This window comes from Epinephelus fuscoguttatus, linkage group LG2 (assembly GCF_011397635.1).
Source record: "Epinephelus fuscoguttatus linkage group LG2, E.fuscoguttatus.final_Chr_v1".
NCBI classification, from domain to species: Eukaryota; Metazoa; Chordata; class Actinopteri; order Perciformes; family Serranidae; genus Epinephelus; species Epinephelus fuscoguttatus.
Window position 1 is genome coordinate 43,197,477 of NC_064753.1, and position 21,084 is coordinate 43,218,560.

General features: G+C 41.9%; 1 protein-coding gene across 1 annotated transcript in view; it reads left to right on the forward strand.

Annotated features, from left to right (window-relative positions):
- The window catches only part of LOC125906190 (CD151 antigen-like), a 35,753-nt gene extending 15,319 nt beyond the window's left edge, over positions 1 to 20,434 (forward strand). Inside the window, exons 4-8 of the mRNA XM_049604656.1 lie at positions 11,664 to 11,738; positions 16,806 to 16,910; positions 18,503 to 18,661; positions 18,905 to 18,991; positions 19,084 to 20,434. Of these exons, the coding sequence (XP_049460613.1) occupies positions 11,664 to 11,738; positions 16,806 to 16,910; positions 18,503 to 18,661; positions 18,905 to 18,991; positions 19,084 to 19,143 (486 nt within the window). The 3' untranslated portion in view covers positions 19,144 to 20,434. The remainder of the gene's footprint in view (positions 1 to 11,663; positions 11,739 to 16,805; positions 16,911 to 18,502; positions 18,662 to 18,904; positions 18,992 to 19,083) is intronic.
- Positions 20,435 to 21,084: the final 650 nt, after the last annotated feature.

The following is a 21,084-nucleotide window of genomic DNA, read 5'->3' on the forward strand; positions in this document are numbered from 1 at the left end:
GGCTAGACTGTAAGCACCAACCATCCAAAAGACACAGCGCCAAAAGAATGTACATTTAGAAAGGCAAAACGCCAAACAAGAGTGAATCTGGGGTTGGCTTTTACTTTCAGTTTCGCTGGCGAGCGTGTTTATGAACAGTAGCCAACAATCCTGTGTAGTTTACCTAAGAATGCCAAAGTTGTACCATTTAAGAGTTGAACAGCCTTGGGGAATGTGCTCTCTTTAAATTCTGTACCTACTGGCCCCCCATAGACCACCCCATGTCCAGGTACAACACAAAGGAAAACACGGGTTCTGTATCACACAGGCTTTTTATTTGCTGCCTGTTATTGTGTTCGACATGAAGCAGTAACTCGCACACTGGCAGTATTTCTGTCCTGTCTTCAGCCAGATGGCTAGCTCGCACATTGTTGGAAGACAAAACAATTTTCTCATGTGGTGATAATACGCAGATGTGAAGCCTCAAAAGACTTACAAATTAACATCCATTGTGAAGTAAATGAGGGAATTTCTAGATAAAGACTCAACTCAGTGCACTCAGACACAAAACAGGTTTGTATATTCCTTAGTAGGATGAACATCAGTTTATTTGGGCACTGACATCTTTCTTTGCATGTGAATAGATTTTGCTTTTCCGCCCTAGAATAATCCAAAAGGTAAATATAGGACACTGTATAACACTTCCAGAAGTAATAGGTCGTTAGAAGGACATCGTGATGCCACACACACCACGGCCAAGGTGTCAACCTCGGTTGGGTTTAGTTCAGACAAAACAAAAACTTCATTCAGTTGGAGCCTGTGCCCATATTTGATTTGGCACACTCTGTACACAGCACTGTGTTTCACCAACAGAGACCTGCATGGCACTAAATATGCACCCAGAAACACTGTACTATTCGCACACCGCTCAGACTCCATCCACACATTTCAGCATGGTACATTTATGCACATACTCATGCGTCATCTTTGGCATTATCCACTCTTCACCGGTGATGAGTCCACAAGAATTCGGCAGAGCCAGTTATTTTCAGCTTGAGACGAGGCAGATGCCAAAATATAGCCAGTTCCCACCAGGTATATTTATTTGTAGCATTCATGAAGTAGCAAGAACTCTCTAGATGACAAGGATGGCAACCAAAAAAAAGTTATGACACATACTTTTTAAGTTTTCACACAAACAAACGAGAAAGGCGTTGATATTTGTGTTTTTGGTCAGTTACGTTCAAATTATGCAACAACTGTCTCATCTGTCAGTGCTCGTTTTAGTATTTGTAGCAACGAAAAATAAACTTTAATTGTGTACTCCAGTTAAGTTTGGGACACCTACACTGGTATCTGTATATATATCTTTTAAACATTAAAACATAGACAGAAAATGAAGAATTATCAGTCAAGGACAAATACAATTGCTGTTTTATTCTTAGAGGCACTGTTCACCCTAAAATCAAAATTTCATATAGGTATTTTTCCTCCTACCTGAAGTGCTGTTTATCAGTCTGGATTGTTTTGGTGTGAGTTGCTGAATATTGGAGATGTCAGCTCTAGAGATGTCTGCCTTCTCTCCAGTATAATGGAACTAGATGCCACTCAGCTTGTGGTGCTCAAAGTGCCAAAAATGCTTTTGAAAAACTCAACAGCAATGTCTCTTTCCAGAAATCATGACCCAGTTACTCAAGACAGTCCACAGACTGTTGTGAGCAGTTTCATGTGGGAACTCTTTCCCCCAACTATGTCACTGTGCAGAAGGAAGTGTGCATCTACTCATGGACAAGAGGCTTGTGCCCGTGACATTGCAAGAAGTTAACATTAATGGCGTCCTCCTTGGCTGAGCTGTGAGGTTAGCTAGCCCAGTGGTGCTAGGTGCGCCAGCAATAGGTGCACATTCCCCTGTGCAGTGTTATGTTTGATGGGTGTAGTCTGGTAGAAAGCAAATAGTGCCTACATAAATTTTTGCGATGCTGGTCAGCTAGGAATGAACTAGCAGCCAGTACAGTACAGTCCTCTTTCGGCTAGCTAACATTTAGCCGTGTTACTTACTGATCCATTAGAAAGAAAGCCTCTTTGGTCACGGAGCTCCCTCCATCTCTTGAACGCCTGACTGAGGTTTGCTCTTGTTTTTCCTCTTCTTTTATCACTCTGCTTTTTGTGCATCCTCGCCTCCTCAGACAGAGGAGCTCGTTTTCTTTTGGGAGGCCGTTTTTCACTTATCTCCAAACTTTGTCCGTCTGCCATTGTGCTCCTGACTCAACTATCTCATGCCCCGGCCAGTTCCTCATAAGGACCAGCTCCAGTCCCTGATTGGCTGACCGACCAGTTTGGCAATACATGACGCATTTCCTGCCGTAAAGCAGATTTTTTTCCGCGAAAATTTGCGGTGCCTGGTGGCAGAAGCTTATTACAAAGATTGCAAAGCCATTAAGTAACCTATGTAAACACTGATAGTCTGATTTTACTGTGGCCACTCCCCTGTGCAACACACATTATTTTCATAATGATATATATAGTCAAAAATGCTGTCTGTTGCTTCTTTAAAGGTGTATAAGATTTAGGGGGATTTAGTGACCTCTTGTGGTGAGGATCATAGATTGCAACCAGTAAGTTCTCCTGGTTAGAATTTATTTTGTGTTTGTTCAGGAGGTTTTTACCAGGAGCGGAATTATCCACAGAGGTCTCTTCCTGTCCATAACAAACAGATACCGGTGATTTAAACCGGTAAACGCTGAATCAAGTAATTTCTATTACTAATAGGTGACGTTGTTTCGCCTACTGGAGACGGGCCATTAGTCCAGCACCTGCTAATATGTGCTCACCTTTTGTCATTGATAAAGTAAGATCCAGACGTTCAAGACGTTTTTACCAGGACCTGAATTATCTGCAGAGAAGTCCTCCTCTCCAAGACAAATGAACCTGATGATTTAAACTGGTAAATCTGGGATGACGACCTGTTCCCTGTGTAGATATAAACAGCTCATTCTAAGGTAGTGAAAACATGATGATTCTTATTTTCAGGTGATTATTCACTCAATAAAACATGCTAATTATATCATATTCCATTTCTGCCAATATATCCCCCTAAATCCTACACACCGGACCTTTAAAACCAGATATTTTGCTTCCTAGTTGAGTGGAAGTCTTCAAAGACAGTAGTTGAAAGGGTATGCAGATGATACTGTAATATGACACACATAAACAAGCCAAGATTGCTTTAAATTTTATGATTTTTAAGGAAGTTTCTGTTGCTTTTGTCCACATTGAATATTGAAGAAAGCAGGGCAGCTTGTCTGGGGATTTTTTACATTTTATTTAATTATTTTTTGAGGCTTTAAAACATAATTGAAACGTCTCTAGATAGAGCGGTACACAATAAATTTAGTCCCCACTCTGTCCAGATTATTTGATTTATAACTCGGTACTTGTGTGTAAATTGAGGTGTGTTCGCCACCTCTTGTCCTGTGTGTTGTGTAGTTTTGAAACGCTCTGTGCATCCGGAAGAGTTGAGATTAGGTCGATGAATCACAGTGAAGGAGTGAACTTGTCGGCAAGGAGAGATGCTATCGAGATTGTTAAAGAGGGCAAACATAAGGGCAGATTGGTGGTTGGGGGAGAGAGGTAGAGTAATTGTTTTCCTGTATGTGGAGAGTGCCCGGTACCTGCTGAGAGTACATGAGAGCAGCAGTGATTGGCTACACTGTGCTGTAACCTAAAGGTCACAAGTTCTGCAGCAGTAAGGCTTAAATAAACCAGCTGCAGCTGCCTTTAGATTAAAGGGGAGGCCATATCAGACTGTCTGTGAGGCTGTTAGTGATGTTTGTACGGTACAAAGTATGAGAGAGGTCACCGAGATGAAGAGAAAAAGAAGAAAACTCTCCCATGGGAAGAGGGGTGTGGTGTGTGTCTGCAAACACAAAGCTTCATTGTTTTGTAGGAGAAAAGCGACAGAACAGTATAATGACTCAGGGAGGGGAGGGAGAAACTTTCCTTCCAAATGACAGAGCCAAATGGAAAGCAGTCCGAACAGACGCTGGATCCACCTGTGGAGAAACTGACTTCATGCAGTTTGACCGGACATATTACAAGTCTGAGTGTGTCTCTGTGCCTTTCTCTTTAGTTCTCCCTCATTCTCTCATGTCTCTTTCTGTCCGTCTCACTTGATCTGTTCCTGTTTTCCTTCTTCTCTTTTCGTCTCTTCCATTTTAACAGCAATGATTTATCTAAAGTTACAGATTGTATTTAATCTAATTATAACTTGGGATATTTATTTAGAGAGCTTTCACATCAGGGACTCGGGCCTGGATCTGAGTACACTTGACCCCAAAGTCCAGTCTCAAGTACAGGTTAAGTGTACACCGGTACAGTTTGCATCAGGTGTGACCACCAGCTGTACCAAAGCAGAGACGTGGACTGTTATTTAATGTGACCGCAAGGAGTTTTTAACCCGCTATGAAACAGTCTCAGTTTAATACTGATGTCTCTGTAGCAGACGGCAGGGCAGGCCGTTGCCGACACACCCAGATCCGGCTTTATCGGACCTATAATGTACTAGTTTTGACTTTCTGAAGATGACCTTTAATTATAGCACCCCTCTCACGCTGATAAGAGTTATAATTCTTGAGCAGAAACTTCCAATAATTGGGGTAAAATGTCATGTGTCTATGATGTACCATCTTTTTGAATCATTTTTGAAGAAAACTGATAAACCAGCACAAACACAATAGACTTCAGCCCTTCTGGCTTAAACCCCTAAAAATGTGACGTCATCTGCTTATTTTTATAATCAATCAAGCAGTTGAAAAGGACATATGCTCCATGGGAGCACTTATTCCACTCTCTGTCTCATTGTCTGTCTTTCACCGCCTCTATTTTCTCTCCATTTCATTTTGTATTTGCTTTTTCTTATCTAACTATATTTGGTGTTTCGCTGTTTCAATTGAATTTTATTTATACGAGGCAACAAGCTGGCAGAGCTGCAAGCAGAAGCAAAGGTTAAAGAGGGCGCTGCTTCAGAGTTCATTTTCTGTCAGGCTGCTCAGCTCGCAGCCCGCCTGTCCTGCAACCTGATGAGTCTTTCATGACTTAGTTATGATCATCGCTCATTTCTCAGGACAATTCTGTAGGCTCCAACAAGAGGAAGAAGAGAGAGATGAAAGGATCTGCATACAGTGTTGTGTGACAGAGGATATTAAACGCCCATTTAAATGGATTTCTTTATGGTGTGTGTGTGTGTGTGTGTGTGTGTAAATAACTGTGTGACGAAAATCTGTTAAAGGAGGTACAGGTTATATGGTCTATAGTGCAAAGTGGTCATGCTTAGTTTGAAATCCGTGCACACCTTCTCTGTGTGTGTTTTCTGAATGCATGGTGCATCTTGAAGAGTTGAGATCACAGCCATGAATCACGGTGAAGGAATGAACTTGTCATGAGGGAGGGGGGGGAATCACAAGAGATTGCCAAAGATGGAGAACATAATGGAGTTCTCTGTGCGTGTGTGTATGTGTGTGTTTGTGTGTGAGTGTACAGGCGCTATGCTGGTTTTATGTTGCGCATCAAAAGAAGCAAATTCACAGACCGATATTTAGTCGCATTTGCATTTTTAAGTCGTTAGAACGTCTTCATCCAAAATCTTTTATTCATGAATTTTCAAATTGTCCATAAAACTACAACTGAAATCTCCGGCTTATATTCTAAAATAAATCTAACTGATTATCCCTTTTTTATAAATATATATATCATCCAACTACATTTGCTGGCTTTATAGTTTCTTACTTGTTTCGACATATTTGCAGTGCCACATCGTCACGTGGAATTATTAAATCTCATATCATACCTAGTTATATTTTACTACCAGTAGGCTGATATGAACAGCTGTATATGTTATGTTCCAGGGAGAAAGTCGATCTAATGAGATACTGTATGTATTTAGCATTAATACGACGCATTTGTCTTTAGCTTTTGTTAAGAAGAAGAACAATTTGAAGAAGTCACCTTTGATGTTTGTGTGGCATTTTTGACAGTTTCCTGATATTTAAAGGTCCAGTGTTATCAGTGATTTAGAGGGATTTAGTGGCATCTAGTGGTAAGGATTGCAAACTGCAGCCAGCTGAAACTTGTCCCGTACATGATGCCTTCAGTGTTCTTTGTTCAGGAGGTTTTTTACCAGGAGCTGAATTATCTGTAAAGGTCTCTTTCTCTCCAAAACAAACGGACCCAATGTAAAAACATGTAGCAGTTTCACGTTGAAGCAAAGGCGTTTTTTCCCCGACATTGCTCATTGTCGAGGGGCCGCTAACTACGGTGGTGGAAGCAAAAACAGGAATGGCCCGATCTAGAGCCAGTGTTCAGTTTGTCGGTTCTGGGCTACGGTAGAAACATGGTGGTGCAACATGGCAATCTTCATGTAAGAGGACCTGCTCCCTTTGTAGATAAAAACGGCTCATTCTAAAGTAACAAAAACACTGCAGTTCTTATTTTCAGCTGATTATACACTTAAGAAAATACTTAAATTCTCTCTGCCTATATATATCCCCCTAAATTCTACACACTGAACCTAAATGGACTGAATAAATAATTTAGACAATAATAAGTAGAATAATTAAAATAAAAGTAAAACTCCTCGCTTGAAGTAAAGAGCACCTCTGTTAATGGCAGGAGAAATAAATACACTAAGAAATATAGTAAGCTTCAGGAAAACTAGCAGAGCCACTACAAAGACAGCAAAGGCACCACTTTAGTAAACCATCATCTCTGTGACAGAGACGTGTTGGAGTCGTGATTCAGCCCAGCAGGTGACCGTTGATCACATGTTTACCAAGCTGTAATGAAGATTAGCGTGTTGCAGTGGCTTACGGAAAGAAAAGGTTCCGTTTTTACACTTTGTGTGAAGAAAAATCAGGCTTCACTGCTGCTCAGACACCAGGCTAAAGTTAGTTTAATAAACGCCAGCTGCTGGACACAGGTTTATAGAGTTTGCATCGCGCTGACGCAGTTTAAAGTTCTGATTGATTAGCTGCGTGTGGCCAGAGAGTTCACCATGTAGGCGAAAGGATGCGGGATGACTCCATTCAAAACCCAGCACATGTCCAACAGCTATCAGTCTGATTAAAGTCACCTTCAGCGTGACTCTGAACTCCCCCTCGCTCTGTAATTGTAAAGGCAGCAGTACACTTCTAATGAAGTCTGAAATAGAAACACAGTCAAACACGGAGCTGCATACAAATGTGTGTGTATCCATGCTGCAGTTAAAGGTTGCTCATTTATGTATGCTGGAGGAGAGAAGGGGCTGCTGTGAAAGAGGGACACAAATGGCCAAAGAAACTGATCAGATGCTTTCTAATAGCCTCAGCAAAATGAGTCTGAGTTTACCACGAGATGCTAGACATTTTGTAGTGTAGCCAGGAAGTCTGAAGCCCATGTAGAGCTTTAAAAAAGGCTCTGTACATATGAACCTGCTGAGAGTCGTTTTGGCAGTAATTACACTGTGCCCTTAACGTCGCCCGGGAGAAGAATGGCAGCTCAGACATAAAATGAGTCTGTGAAAGAGAGAGTGTGTGCCTGAGATCATAAGGAGTCCTCTGGAGTCACTGTAGTCAGTAATTCAGGCGCCTCTGTCTCTACAGCCAACAACAGGTTCTCTCTGTCACACCCTGTACACATCACTGTCCAAATGGGATCGGCCTGAGAAACACGCTGCTGTCTGTGTGTGTGTTTAAAAAATAAAGCACAGGCAAAGACAAAGTATGGTAGAGTCCGAACACGACAGTAACAGTTGCCGGGTTGCCATTTAGAGCTGCGTGATATTAAATATTACATTTATACAATTATTTTGACAGATATTGGGATTGCGATGTGCGTGGATATGGTCATTTTTGTGTTTATTTTCACTATAAAAATATAAAAACAAATTTTGCTGGAGTCTGCACCAAACAAGCATGTTCCCTTACGCCTGGAATATGATTTGTAGGCTGGGGGATCTCTGTAGCACCACAGTGCTCCATTTATAATATTTTGTTACACATTTTACCTTTATGAAAAAAATTGCAGCTCCTGCGATTTGGATATTGCACTTGGCCATGTTGCAGTTTCCATAATATTCTGAATAATTGTGCAGCCCCATCGCCATTGGCATCCATTTTGAGAAATCAGCAACCAATTCCTAGCCTTTGGTTGTCATCAGTGGTAGCCACTTTTTAAAATATAAAAAATAAGGACAACAAACAGCAAAACTTGCACTCCAAAATAAATAAATTATCAATATTTGTTTTGTTACTGATATTTAAATATTGCTGTTACAGTCAGAACTGTAACCATCCCACGCTGCACGGAAAAATAGCAGAGCATATTAAGTTGTTTGACGGTGCAGATGACCCGGAACAAAAAAAAGCTTTGAGAAGCGCATGTCCTGGCATCTTTAAGCTGGAATTTGACGCTGAATTAAACTGCAATGCATGTACAGTGGGGTGTTCAAAATTTCCATGACTGAGTGCCAATTTAAGGAGCCAACATATGATTGAAGGCCACACAGGAAGAGTGCAGGTGCGGGCTGGCCACCAAAATCGTTATCTTTATCTGGCTCAGACCAGGGTCCGACAACAACATAGCTGTGCTCCATTGACTCTAATGCGGTCGTTTCAGATTTCCTTCATTTTCAGGCTGGTTTTGTGGATTTGGAGCTAAATGTTGTGCCTGGGGCACATTGTGTATTAATGATACTCGTTACCTGGAGAGGTTGGAAAAAGATATAGCTTTCTTCCCTGTTCCAAAACCAAAATCAAACCCTGAAAAGTGTAGGGTTAGCTAGCTAGCTACTGAAGATATAGCCTACTGAATGTATACACATGCTGCTTTTGTTTTTTAATGATTATAACAGTGAAACAAAGAGCAACCCTGCTGTACAGGAACCAGTGAAGGGAAGCAGGGAAACTTTGCTGATACTCAACCAGCTGTGTGTCATCGCACTGTGCACAGATGTACGTTGTTTGACTTCCCATGCAGATCCCTGCCCATCCGGGAACACCGTTCATCTGCACACACTGTGATGCCACACAGCTGGTTCAATATCAGCAAAGTTTCCCTTTATATTCATTGCCTTGTGTGGCGATCAGCAGTGATGTGGTGGTTCACTTTTACACTGTGATCTGTAGCCTATAGTTCGGCTTTAGCTTCTAACTATCTTTGTCTTTTTAACCTGTTGTTGCTGCTGAGTCAGTTTGACATCCTGGATATATCCTTCAAACACAGACTGTAGACCCCTCTGTCTGCTTCTCTCTGGAATCATGCTGTCATTTTTCCTAAAACATGATAATATTTCTTCAGGGAGTGCAGTTAGTGACAGTGTGGGCTCCATGCTTACTCTGACAGCTTGTCGGACCATCACAAAGGGGCGGGGCTTAGCGAGAGGTCAATTGGGCTGCAATTTGAGCAACAATGGTGTACAACAACCTAGACATAAAGGATCTGATATAAATTGCGGTCGGATCAAATCCTCACACGCCTTGTTTAGTGTCATAAGGTCAGCCGTTAATGTGACTTTCCTATGTATTTGCTATCTATCTTTGTTGCTATGCTTCTTAAACCATCAACACAACATCAAAATGCATCTTAGAGTCTGTTCAGCATTCAGGCTCAGAGCCACACAGAGGTCTAATCAGCCCCAGCTATCAAATCAAAGACCAAGTCCACTTTACCGGCGTGATTTTCTCTCTCTGATAGCAGCAGGCCAGAGGAATTTGGGTCAAGGTTTTCGGGCTGATAGTATCTCCTCTTGTCTTTAATTCTGCAGAAACATGGCACAAAAAGCAAACCTTCCCTCTAACTCCCATGGGCCTGGTCATGAATCAGATACTGGAGATGAACAGCAGAGCTCACGCAAAGGCGCAGAGTGTGAGATGTGCCAGTTAACAATAACTTTTGCAGTTTTGGGTTTTAATAAACCAACTTTGAGCAGAAGAGCTGAACATAGATGGAAAGCCATTAGAAAACACTTGAGTTTGCCTAACGTTAAGTGTCATCATCTGTTGTGAGGCCTCTTTTTATGGGCTGGCACAGTTGTACATGTTATATGCACTATTATTAACCGGTAAATTCGTTACACCTGTACAGTGTAATTCAATCCAGAACATCAGCACTCCAATAAATCCTACTTTTATGAGCTTCTCTAGGCCGTACATGGTGGTGCAGTTGATTGCATCATATTTACATGTATAAAGGTCATAGACAATCAGAGATCAGTCCCATACTTTACTAGAAATCAACAATGTCAAATCATCTTGTGAAAACTTTTAGATAGTGTGAAAGGGGTCGTTTGTAGTGATGTACTGACAGACTTACCACCTGGATCTGCAGGGTCTTCAGCTCATTGTTTAACTGTGCAGTCCACAACTTTACTGTTTTGGTTCACTCTCACCTCTCCCATAGCGTTTTTATTTTGCCGCAGCAGACAGAAAACAAGCTTGAGAAACCCACTTTACACTACCTGCTAGGCTCCAAACAGCAGACAGACACGGTTAGAGACTAGCTGGTGGACATAGTGGAGCATTTAGTGGCTAAAGAGAAAGATATTTCCCTCAGGAGTTGGTAGAGATTTGAATCAGAGCTACAGGAGAGTGAATATTGGACTTGCATTCATCCCGTGGACACAAACGTAACTCCAAATGAATTATAATGTTGCTGCTCTGTGTAAATAAGCAACTGTATGCTAACAAGTTGCCCATATTCACTTAAAAAGGTGATGATATGTCTATGTTGCATTCACAGCTTGCTTTTAAAGAAATCAGGTACAGGTTTAAGTCTTTTATACCCATGTGTTTATGTGTTTCTCATACATTGATTCATTCGTGGTGGCCCTTTGTCTACTTTGACTCTGATTCAGCTGCCTGTCTGTATAGCCTCACTTAATGTCCCACCCACATAGGTGCAGTTTGAACTTTTAGTGTTGGGGGTTAAAGAAAATCTAGAGGAACTGTCATGTGTACAACTGAGGCTTTGTTTACATGAATATTAATCGGGATACCAGCTCTAAGGTGCATTTTCATATCCCAACTAATGTGTCCAATGAGTGATGGCATATTGCGACAATTACCAGTGAACCTGAACTTGCACAAACTGCAAAACTTAACAGTAAACCAGATATGGATCCCAGTTTCTCCAGAGTCGACGAGAGTTGCTGGCTCAGAGCACTATTGGAGTATACTGGTCTGATATTCAGAGCACCACACTCTCAGAGCGGCAGAGCTGTGAATCTGTGATGAACTGAACCATTTGTTAATTCATATAGAAACAGAATATTATATTCCTTCAACCAGCAGCACTCTTATTTAAGCCTAAAGAGTCAGATTGGATTTACGAATGCAACCATGGCAAGGACTCAATTTACGCACAGAGAGAAAGAGGAATTGAGATGGTGTGTGGACACAGCGAGATATGACCAGATGATAATAGTTTCTAAAAATCCAAAAACCTGCTGATGCATATTCAGCCCATGCTGGACCCGTTCATGTGAGTCAGCTGTCACCCTTTTTGTCTCTGTGAGAATTGCACTGTAACCTTGGCCTTCACGATCAAGTAAAGTTTTTGTACCGCATCAAAACTTAACCCACATCAGATTTTTAAGCCACCTGTCGCTTTGTCACATCAACTAACTGTTTCTTCTTCTCCTCTGCTTTCCCCAGTACTTCGTCCTGCTGCTGTGTATCTTCCTGTTGGAGATCCTGGCCGGCGTCCTGGCTTATATCTACTACCAGCAGGTAATCCCCCCCTAAGGCAAATGACAAAAGAGTCCTTTGAAATGTATCTCACAATGCACCCTGGGATTTGTAATGTATGTTCAGATGCATGTTTGGAATGACAGCAGTGTAGTTGACAGATGTAGGAAGATGAAACACAGTTAAGGTTTGTCATATTACAATGCAGTCGTAACTGAAATGTGTTGGTGGATTACAAAAGGGAATCTCCTGAGTTTTTTGTTTTGTTTTTTTTTGTTTGGATAAATTATCCAGTCTATTGTTACTGAAGTAAATAATAAAACTATCACAAGTCAACCAGAATACAAAAATGTATCATCTGATATTAAAACCTAATATCTGTGTGTGTGTAGCAGCTCTGATGTACTAGACTAAAACAATCAATATGCTTGACACATGTTTTGTGCCTCCTTAATCTGAGGACGTAGTCAGAGGAGTTGTAATAAAACACAGACGACTGTTTTCAGTTCCCACGTGGCAGCTGCTACGCTGTAATATTAACCACAACAGAACCAGCACGATAAATCAGATTGCGGGCGAGAAATATGAGACAGCCCATTAAAAATACAAATATCAGACTGACCATATTACTCATGATACATTTAATCCAAATGGAATGAAAAATGCCTCCAGTGGTACACATAACAAGGCTGAATGCACTGTGTCAGAGTCATTTTGAAGCATTTTGTTGTGCTTTTGGATTGAGCCACACTCAGACAGAGCTGTTCCTTTTAAAAACAAAGAAATGAAGCACTCTGCTGACAAAGGTCAGAGACTAAAGAGAGTGAAAATACCACTAACGACTACAGAATGCACTCAGTTAGGCTCACAAGTGATTGTTTTATCTTATGCAGTCCTGTTGATGTAAAAACTAAACTAAAATTGGCATTATATTTATGACTGACTGCATGGCAAGCAAATGAGAGGCTTTTTTTTTTTAACTTGTGTTATATTAACACGACATTGCTCTCCACCGGCGTCGCTCCCACCCCGACAAATCTCAAAGCCTGGTGGCTTGTAGCTCAGCAACAGGACATTTTTTCAGTCTGGAGGTGCACTGCTTTCATTATAGCGGCCTCATTCATAATACACAACTCGTCTGAACATGAGCAGTCGCTGAGCTCCACGGCTCTCTCCTGTTTCCTAAAGCTTTAACTCCCGTACTTGCTTCAAAAGATTGTTGCATTAATTAAGTGTTGCTAAAATCTCTAAAGCCTCTCTTTTTGCCTCCCTCTGTTCTTCATCCATTGTTATAATTTCTCTTTATTCTCTCTGATAATTAGTTCAGAGCTTTTTATTTCAAGATGACTAAAACCTCATGAAACCAGCATGTAACTCACAGGAAAACACACTTATCACATAGAGCAAGCTGCAGATTCTCCACACATCGACTTATGCCGGGTTCACACCACACAATATCAGCCCGATTCTAGCCCTATGCAGTGTCGTACGGTGTTGGCTCAGATCATGAACGACAATGAGTGCCATACACGATAATCTATCGTTTCATCTCGTGTAGTATGTCATAGTAGACGCCAACCCATGCAGTATCTGGGACACCTCACGATGTCCTGACAGAAAGTCTAGGATGTTTGATTTACTTTTTGTCGTTCACGGCTTCCCCCCTCACAGCCGTCACTTTGACCAATAGAAACACAGAGCGATCTGCTGCCGTAGACAACTGTGCGGCAACAACACCCCAGCGTTTTAGATATTTCCTCTATGGATGTTACCACACAGAGTAAAAATGGAAAAATGAGGGTGTCAAACAGCAGAGGCACTTTATCAACCCGCTGGGTACTGCCATTAGCATCAAGCTAGCAAAGAATGTTATTACTTCATAATGGAGATGGACAAAAAAGTATTAAAATTAATAATAATAATTAATAAATAGTGGCGGGGCTTTTACTCACCACAACTGCAGCGGGTATCAGCTTAATTTTAAAGCAGACTGAATTATAAACAGGCCGTTATTTATTATTCCCTCTCTATTTTTCTATTTTTACTTTTTATCTGCTCCTGTTTACCTTAAAGTTAAATGCATCGCGCTGTCATTTCAAACTCAACACTTCTGTATCTGTTTCAAATTAAAAGCCGCTCATCATTTTGGTTAAGGTAATCCCTTCATTTTCTAAAAATGCTTTTATTGTGAAACATTTGCAGGAAGTCGTTGTGGAGGATTCAGTGACTTGCATAGTTTGCATTTGGTACTTCAAATGTAGCTCCACCCATCCGGTGACACTTTTTATGTTACTTCAAAAACATTTCGGCTGGCACGTGAACAGACACAGGGTCTGAAATAATAGTAATGATAATAAAAATAGGACAAGAATAACCCAGTGACATCACACACGTCGTGAAAGACAACCATGGATGATTGACTGCGAACCAAAGTGTAGTCTGTCATGTCTGTCAGCCAAGTCATGGCATGATATTATGACTCCACAATCACCTGATCTGACCTAAGGACTGTCAAAACAGACAAAAATGTCACGTAGTGTGGGCTGCACACATGTCCAAAGAATGCTATTAATACCTGACTAATATGAGCATATCCCACATTGTATAATTAGGAAATGTTTCATTTGGTAAAAGGTGTAATGCAGAATATCCAAACTTGATGTGCTGTTGACTGAATGCTGCCATTTTCAGAACAATAGTGGAATATTAGTGTGCTTGAAACGTCGTCAGTGTTGCCTCCTTCAGGCAAAGAAAGTAATAGCTGCTCAACTTTTCTCCGCTGCTAACGGTAATGAGTGCTCCATCTGCCATTCTTTCTGTTTTGTAGCTGCTGTTTTCATTATGTGAGGTTTTACATTTCATACTTACGCTGTCTGATCTGTCTTTGTATGGCCTGAAATGAACATAAATCTTTGTCGGGTGCTTGATTAGCAGACTGGTGAAGCCAAATGAGTCCAGAAATAGTCACTTGTCCAAAGAAAACTATTCTGCAAGTTAACAAGAATGTGATCAATTTTAATTTCAGATGTTTAGCAATCAGTTCATCAATCAACATTCACTTTTTTCTTTTCCTTTGTATCCCAAACGTAAAGTTTGTTTCTGGACAAAGTTTGGTTGAAAAGTCTTTCCCCGAGGCGCCCAGTAGGTCAGTGGGTAGAGCTGGTGCCCCATGTACAAAGGCACAGTCCATGCTGCAGCGGTCTTGGGCTCGATTGCAGCCCATGATCCTTTGCTGCATGTTGTCCCCTCTCTCTCCCCCTCTCACGCTTGAAACTGTCCCGTCATCGAAGGCAAAAAGCCCCAAAAATAATCTTTAAAAAAAGTCCTTCTCTTTTCAAAGTAATTAACAGTATAGCTTGAGTGAACTAAAGACACTAAAGAATAGTGTGATCTGTACATTTTGCAAAATATGGTGTCAGTTTTTCTGAGGCTCCGTTAAAATACCTCCATTTTCGACAGCTGGTGTTTCCCACCCCTCAAAACTTCTCTTCTAACCAGTCATCATGTATAAGTTTACAAGAAAGATAAAATATCATTTTGATGCACTGATTAAGCATCCCACTTGTAGGTAGTCTATGTGGGCTCAATTCGATGTCACAGAAATATCACTGACCAACGATTGTTTGCCTGATGAAGTTCTAGTTACCAAAAAAAGCAGCATTAAAATCAATATTTTAAGCAAGTTAGACAGTGTGCAGGAGTTTTTCTTCCAGTCGTGCTCTGCTTATCTCTCTCTTATGCACCTGTTGGGAAGTAGATGTGCCAAGTATTCCTTTGTTCTGGTCAAAATATTCTGAAAAACAAGTTTCAGATCATATTTCTCACCTGATTCGTTTCCGTTGCTCTTTGTTGAAACGCTCAGCAATGAAACACACCATGTTGTTTCCACCTTACAATTTAAAGATCCTTAACACACCAAAGTCAGAAGAACGACCATCTGAGGAGTCAGTGAAAGCAGCATTGGCCTTGGCTGGCGGAGGTCATGACTTGAGATTTAATCAGTCCTTGCTCGTTCAGTCAGTGTTGTTGCTGTGCTACGTTAATAACAGTGAGTGGGCAAGTGGGAGTCAGGGATTCATGAGCACTCAGACGTTTGACAGTTTGACCCGCTGCATACCAGACACTAAAAAGAGTCATTCAGAAAGATTTGTTTGTTTATTTTTGCCCTTCACTACCCAGCAGAAGTATGCTCATCAACAAATTCTTACATTTTACGAGTTTAAAATTTTTAAGATGTCAAAAGCCAGCCCTGAACAAGATAAATATTGCAGCTGTAGCAGTCACATGTTGTCAGAACAGCACATGCTATAACTGTCCCTACCTGCAGATGGCACACATTTACCTGTCAACATCTGCAGGTCTAAACCGCTGCTGCTGTTACTTTTCTGTAGAGTAGCTGGTCCAGGTTGGACTGGAGCTGCAGGGTTCAGACCTGCAGCCCTGGTTTCACAGCCGTCGCCTCAGTAGATGCTTGAACTCATGTTTGCTTTTATTAGTATCTGCTTAATGCCACATAATGCTGTTTACTCACACACCGGCTGTTTCTACTTATTGAGCCATTTTAAACCTCGGATTGCTGTTTTCACCTCGCTGCCGCAGTGTTTCCAAAACTGTCAACAGGTAAAATGAAAAGCTAACCCCCTCCCTCCCTCCTGCTTCCTCATCCTCTCCTTTCCTCTTTGTCTTCACCTCCCGTCTCTCATCTCTCTCCGCCCCTCCCTTCCTCTCTTCATCATTCATTCCCTTGATATCTCCTTCACGCTTTGATTTACAGTGGTTTCCCAGCTGGCTTGTTGCCATAGAAACTGAGCCCCCCAGACCTCGCACTCCTCCAGCGAGCGTTTTCTGCCACTGGTCTAGAGAACAAAAAAAAAATTACAGACTTCCTCTGCCATCGCCCCAGCTCCGTCCTCATCTGCTCCTCTGTTGTTAGGTCCTGCTGTCCATGTCGTGTATCGTCAGGAGGGCCTTTAAATTCTGTGTGCTGTAAATCTCATCAGGAGCAGAGTCAGCAATTACAACTCCTTTTAACACTTGGCCATGCTCTGTGCTGGCCTGAGGTATTTGTGTTGCTCTTTAGTGAATGTATGTGTCTGTGTGTCTCAACAGCTGAATGAGGAGCTGAAGCAGAACCTGAGAGACACCATGACACAGAAGTACCAACAGAGCACTCACGAGCACATCACCAGGGCTGTGGATAAGCTGCAGCAGGAGGTGAGTGTCTGCATACCAGGATGGATAGATAGATGGATACAACCACCTATTTCACAAGGAAGAGGTTAATGTCATCTTATTTTGAATGTGCAGTCACACCCACAGTTTTTCTTTGACCCAAAATACTGGACAGTAGTTGTTGAACCAGAGCTTCTAAGTAAAAGTCACATGGACTCACACGTGGCCTGTTGATTGGACAGTGTTTTGGTAACCTATCATCCCATCAGATTAGAGATTTTGGTGATGAGGGCGAGTCAAAACAAATCCGATTCCAGTCGCTCTGACTTCAGCTAAGCATGATGGGCTTGTCTGCACCCTGGTGCTGTAATTTACCATCTCTTTTGCTTATACCCGTTGACAGCACATGAAGGAACGGATAAATCTGAGCAGCAGTCGAGACTCCAGTTAGTTCATTTTTTATGCTCAGTGTTTCAAATATGAGACGCCCCGGGCTGTCAGACGCCAACATTTATTCTTTGTTCTTTCTTCTAAACTTTTCAAAAATTAGTTTGGACTTGTTACATTTTTGGGAAATACGTTTAGGTCCAGTCCCATTTCATATTTTTACCCCTTACCCCTCTTTTTCGAGTGCCCCTTTGCCTCTTGGAACAGAGATACAAGGGGTAGTGGTTGAAAACTTCAAGACCCTGATGCGTCATCGGTGTGCTGCTGTATATGTAAACAGATGTGTTATTGCGAGTATGCCGACATCTGCAGTTTTTATTTCTTTTGCGGTTGTCAAGACGCTTGTGATTGTTCCTAACTGAAGTTTGAGCGGTAGCAAGTGCAGCAACTTCGCTGCTGGACTTAAGTTAAATTTCAAATGTCATTTACCATCTAAAGGGCTATTGTGACATGGAACTATGGCAAAATGCGTGACTATCATGCCCACATCAGCAATAACAATGTAACATTAGTTAGCTAGCTAGTTAGCCACCAAGATAACAGCATATTAGCGATTTCTAAAAGAAAAGGACCAATACATTAAGATTCAAGGAACATAACACGATTTTAAATCCGTTTGAAGAAGAAAATAAGTTTGTGACTTTCTGTTGTTGCTCATGCAGCCATCTTGCCAATGATTTAGCTCACACTAAGTTAAGTAAGGGCCAAGTGGCCAAAATAGCACACTGTGTTTTTACAGGCATCAGTGCTGGACTGTTTTAGAACTCTGGGTAGATGCCAGGCAGCCAACGGAGGCTTCAGGAAGTTTACTGCTCCCTCCCCAAGAAATAGTCCTATTCTTGGTTTGGACAAAGCCAGACTAGTAATTTACGCCTGTTTCCAGACTTAATGCTAAGCTCAGCCGACGAGCTGCTTGCTGTAGCTTCGTATTTACTGTACAAATATCAGAGGTGTATTGATCTCCTGATGTAACCATCGGCAAGAAAACAAATAAGCACAAAATGTCAAACTGTGTCTCCAGCAAATTGCGGTTTGAGTCTTTGCTTTAGTGAAGTGCAGTATTCAAATGCTTTATCCGCTGGGATAAAACAACTTCTGATGCGTCACATTTCTTTTTATACTTCTTTGCTGCCATCAGAACTCCGCATCTAAAGATAGAAAATGTGTCTTCCTCTGTCTCCCGTCAGTTCAAGTGCTGTGGCAGCAACAGTTCATCCGACTGGGCTGAGAGCGTCTGGATTCGCTCCAGAGACGCAAACAGCAGGATGGTGCCTGACAGCTGCTGTAAGACTCCCACTGAGCTCTGCGGCCGCAGGGACCACCCATCCAACATCTACAAGGTGGAGGTGAGAGGATGAAGGGTGCCGAGGGGGGGCATCGACGGGGTGGACTTTTCAGTGCCGGCGGCTAGATCGGTATTTCTGTCATGTCTCAGTATGTCAGCGTTGAGATTGTGTGGTGTCAGAGTAGCAGAGAGAGAAGAGCCCTCATATCCGAGCTGTATACATAACATTTGTTTGCAGTGAGACTCCAGCAGCCCTCCCACATCAACTGATGCAACATGAAGACACTCTTTGTTTTTCATTTAGGGTGGCTGCATCACCAAACTGGAGAAATTCATCCTGGACCATCTGAAGATCATCGGAGCGGTGGGCATTGGGATTGCTTGTGTACAGGTGGGCAAAGAAATTTTTCAAGAAGTTGCTTGCACATAAACAGAGATTTATATCCTAAACTATGTTTTCCTTCCCCACCATCCAATCCCCAGGTCATAGGCATGGTGTTTACATGCTGCCTATATCGAAGTCTAAAGGCAGAGCCGTACTAAGAGCAGCAGCAGCAGCAGAAGAAGAAAAGTGTGTGGGTGAAGGAGGTAACTTCATCACCGCATGCCATACTCAAATAGCCCATAGGTTCTTTTCTTTGCCTTACACATATGGGAAGGAAAATTTGGCGAGGGATCAAAATCGCACATCTGAGGATCTCATTTTGGTAAACAAAGGGTGGAAAAACACTACAAGGTTTCTTGAAGTAATTAGGCACTCAAATTGCAGTCTCAGCTACATCTTCAAGATCACAGCGCTGTGAGAAAAAAGCCTCAGAGAGCAACTGATGGGAATTTTAACACAGATTGTGTAAATTAGAGTGGGACAGCCTCCCTGGGACTCAAAACATTGTAGTTTTCTTCCACTCCGATTCCCTCGATGTACATTGTTTGCGGACCAGGTGCTTCGCCGGAGAGTGCCGTAAAGACCAGCGGAGTAAAACTGGCACTTCGCAGGAAACGTTAATCCCGGCCGCAGCAGCAGCTTCCCCTTCCCCGCAGCGTGGTTTAACAAGCCTACCTCTGGGGCCCTCTTCAACTGCAGCAGCATTTTGTTTCCACCTTAACTAGCCAGTCATGCATTTTAATTATTTGTTCGATAGAGGCCTTTTAAACTTTTGAACTGTTAGTTTTTATATTTTGTAAATGATTGTTTTCTGTAACACTTGAGGTGCTTTCTTATGAGCTATTATTTTTGCCTTCCCAGCGACACGTCAGCGTTTGATCATGATTTTAATCAACTCTGCCACCCCGACGACCTCCTGAGAAGCACACAGTATCTGCTGAGTGAGGGGTCACGAGTTAGTGCCTTCCTCAACAGCGTAACTGGTGCCATTTGACACGGCAACGACAGCGTTTTAACCCTGAGGTGTAAAGGCTGATGTTAATGAAGTGATTATGTAAATGTTACAAGCAGTGCCATTAATATCGCTCATAGGAAAGTGCCTCATGTTTGCTTCTTTTTTTATACAAGGGATTTATCCACTGATGCCAAAGTTGTCGACCGTAACTTTGTGTGAGGACCTACTGTATCTCTTCCAGCCTTATTCACGTATCTACTGATGTCTTCTTAGATTGTTTTCATAAATTAAGATTTTGTTTTTACTTTTCTATAAACCATGAATATATTATTGTATTTAACAAGACACATCGGTAGGAAATGATAGTCACTCACTGTTGGCGATGATCTTTTCCCGTGTGCCTCAAAGACGACACTGAATTAATCTGCTGTATTTCTGTCTTTGTGATAATCCAGGAGTTATTCTAGTTTGAATAAACGTTGATCGACACTACACTTTGCTTCTGCTGTGTTTGCTTCCTCAGGAAAAGTCAGGCGGCAGTTTGCAACATGAGCGGTGTAAAAAGAACATTTTTCTTTATTCAGTGCGAGAGATTATGATTTGCAAAAACACTAACTGACAAATATACCAAATATTGTAATAGTTGTTAAAGGAGCAGTGTGTGAGATTCATGGGGGGATTTAGTGGCCTCTAGTGGTGCGGACTGCACATTGTGAAGAGATGAAACTTCTCTCGCAGACTTCTCCAGAATTCCTTTAGTGGATACTGCTCCTGAGCTGAATTACCCGCAGAGGTCTTTTCCTCTCCAGAACAAACAGACATGGGGTCTCATTTATAAACACTGCGAACACACAATACGAGGCCTGAAAGAGGCGTACGCCACTTCCCAAGCAAAAGTTGTGATCTATAAAAACAGATTTGACGGGAGAAACTTTGACCCAGGCTTACGAACATTTTGGAGACGGGAAAAAGCGACACAGATGGTGAGGTAGAAGCTTGATCGTAGAAATTGGCAAATACTCTTTGGCGCACGCCATTTTTGGCTTTTGTTCATACGCACATTTTTAGTACAGATCCTACGCATTGTTTTATAAATGAGACCCCTGGTTATTAAAACCAGTAAAAACACTGAATAAAGCAGCAA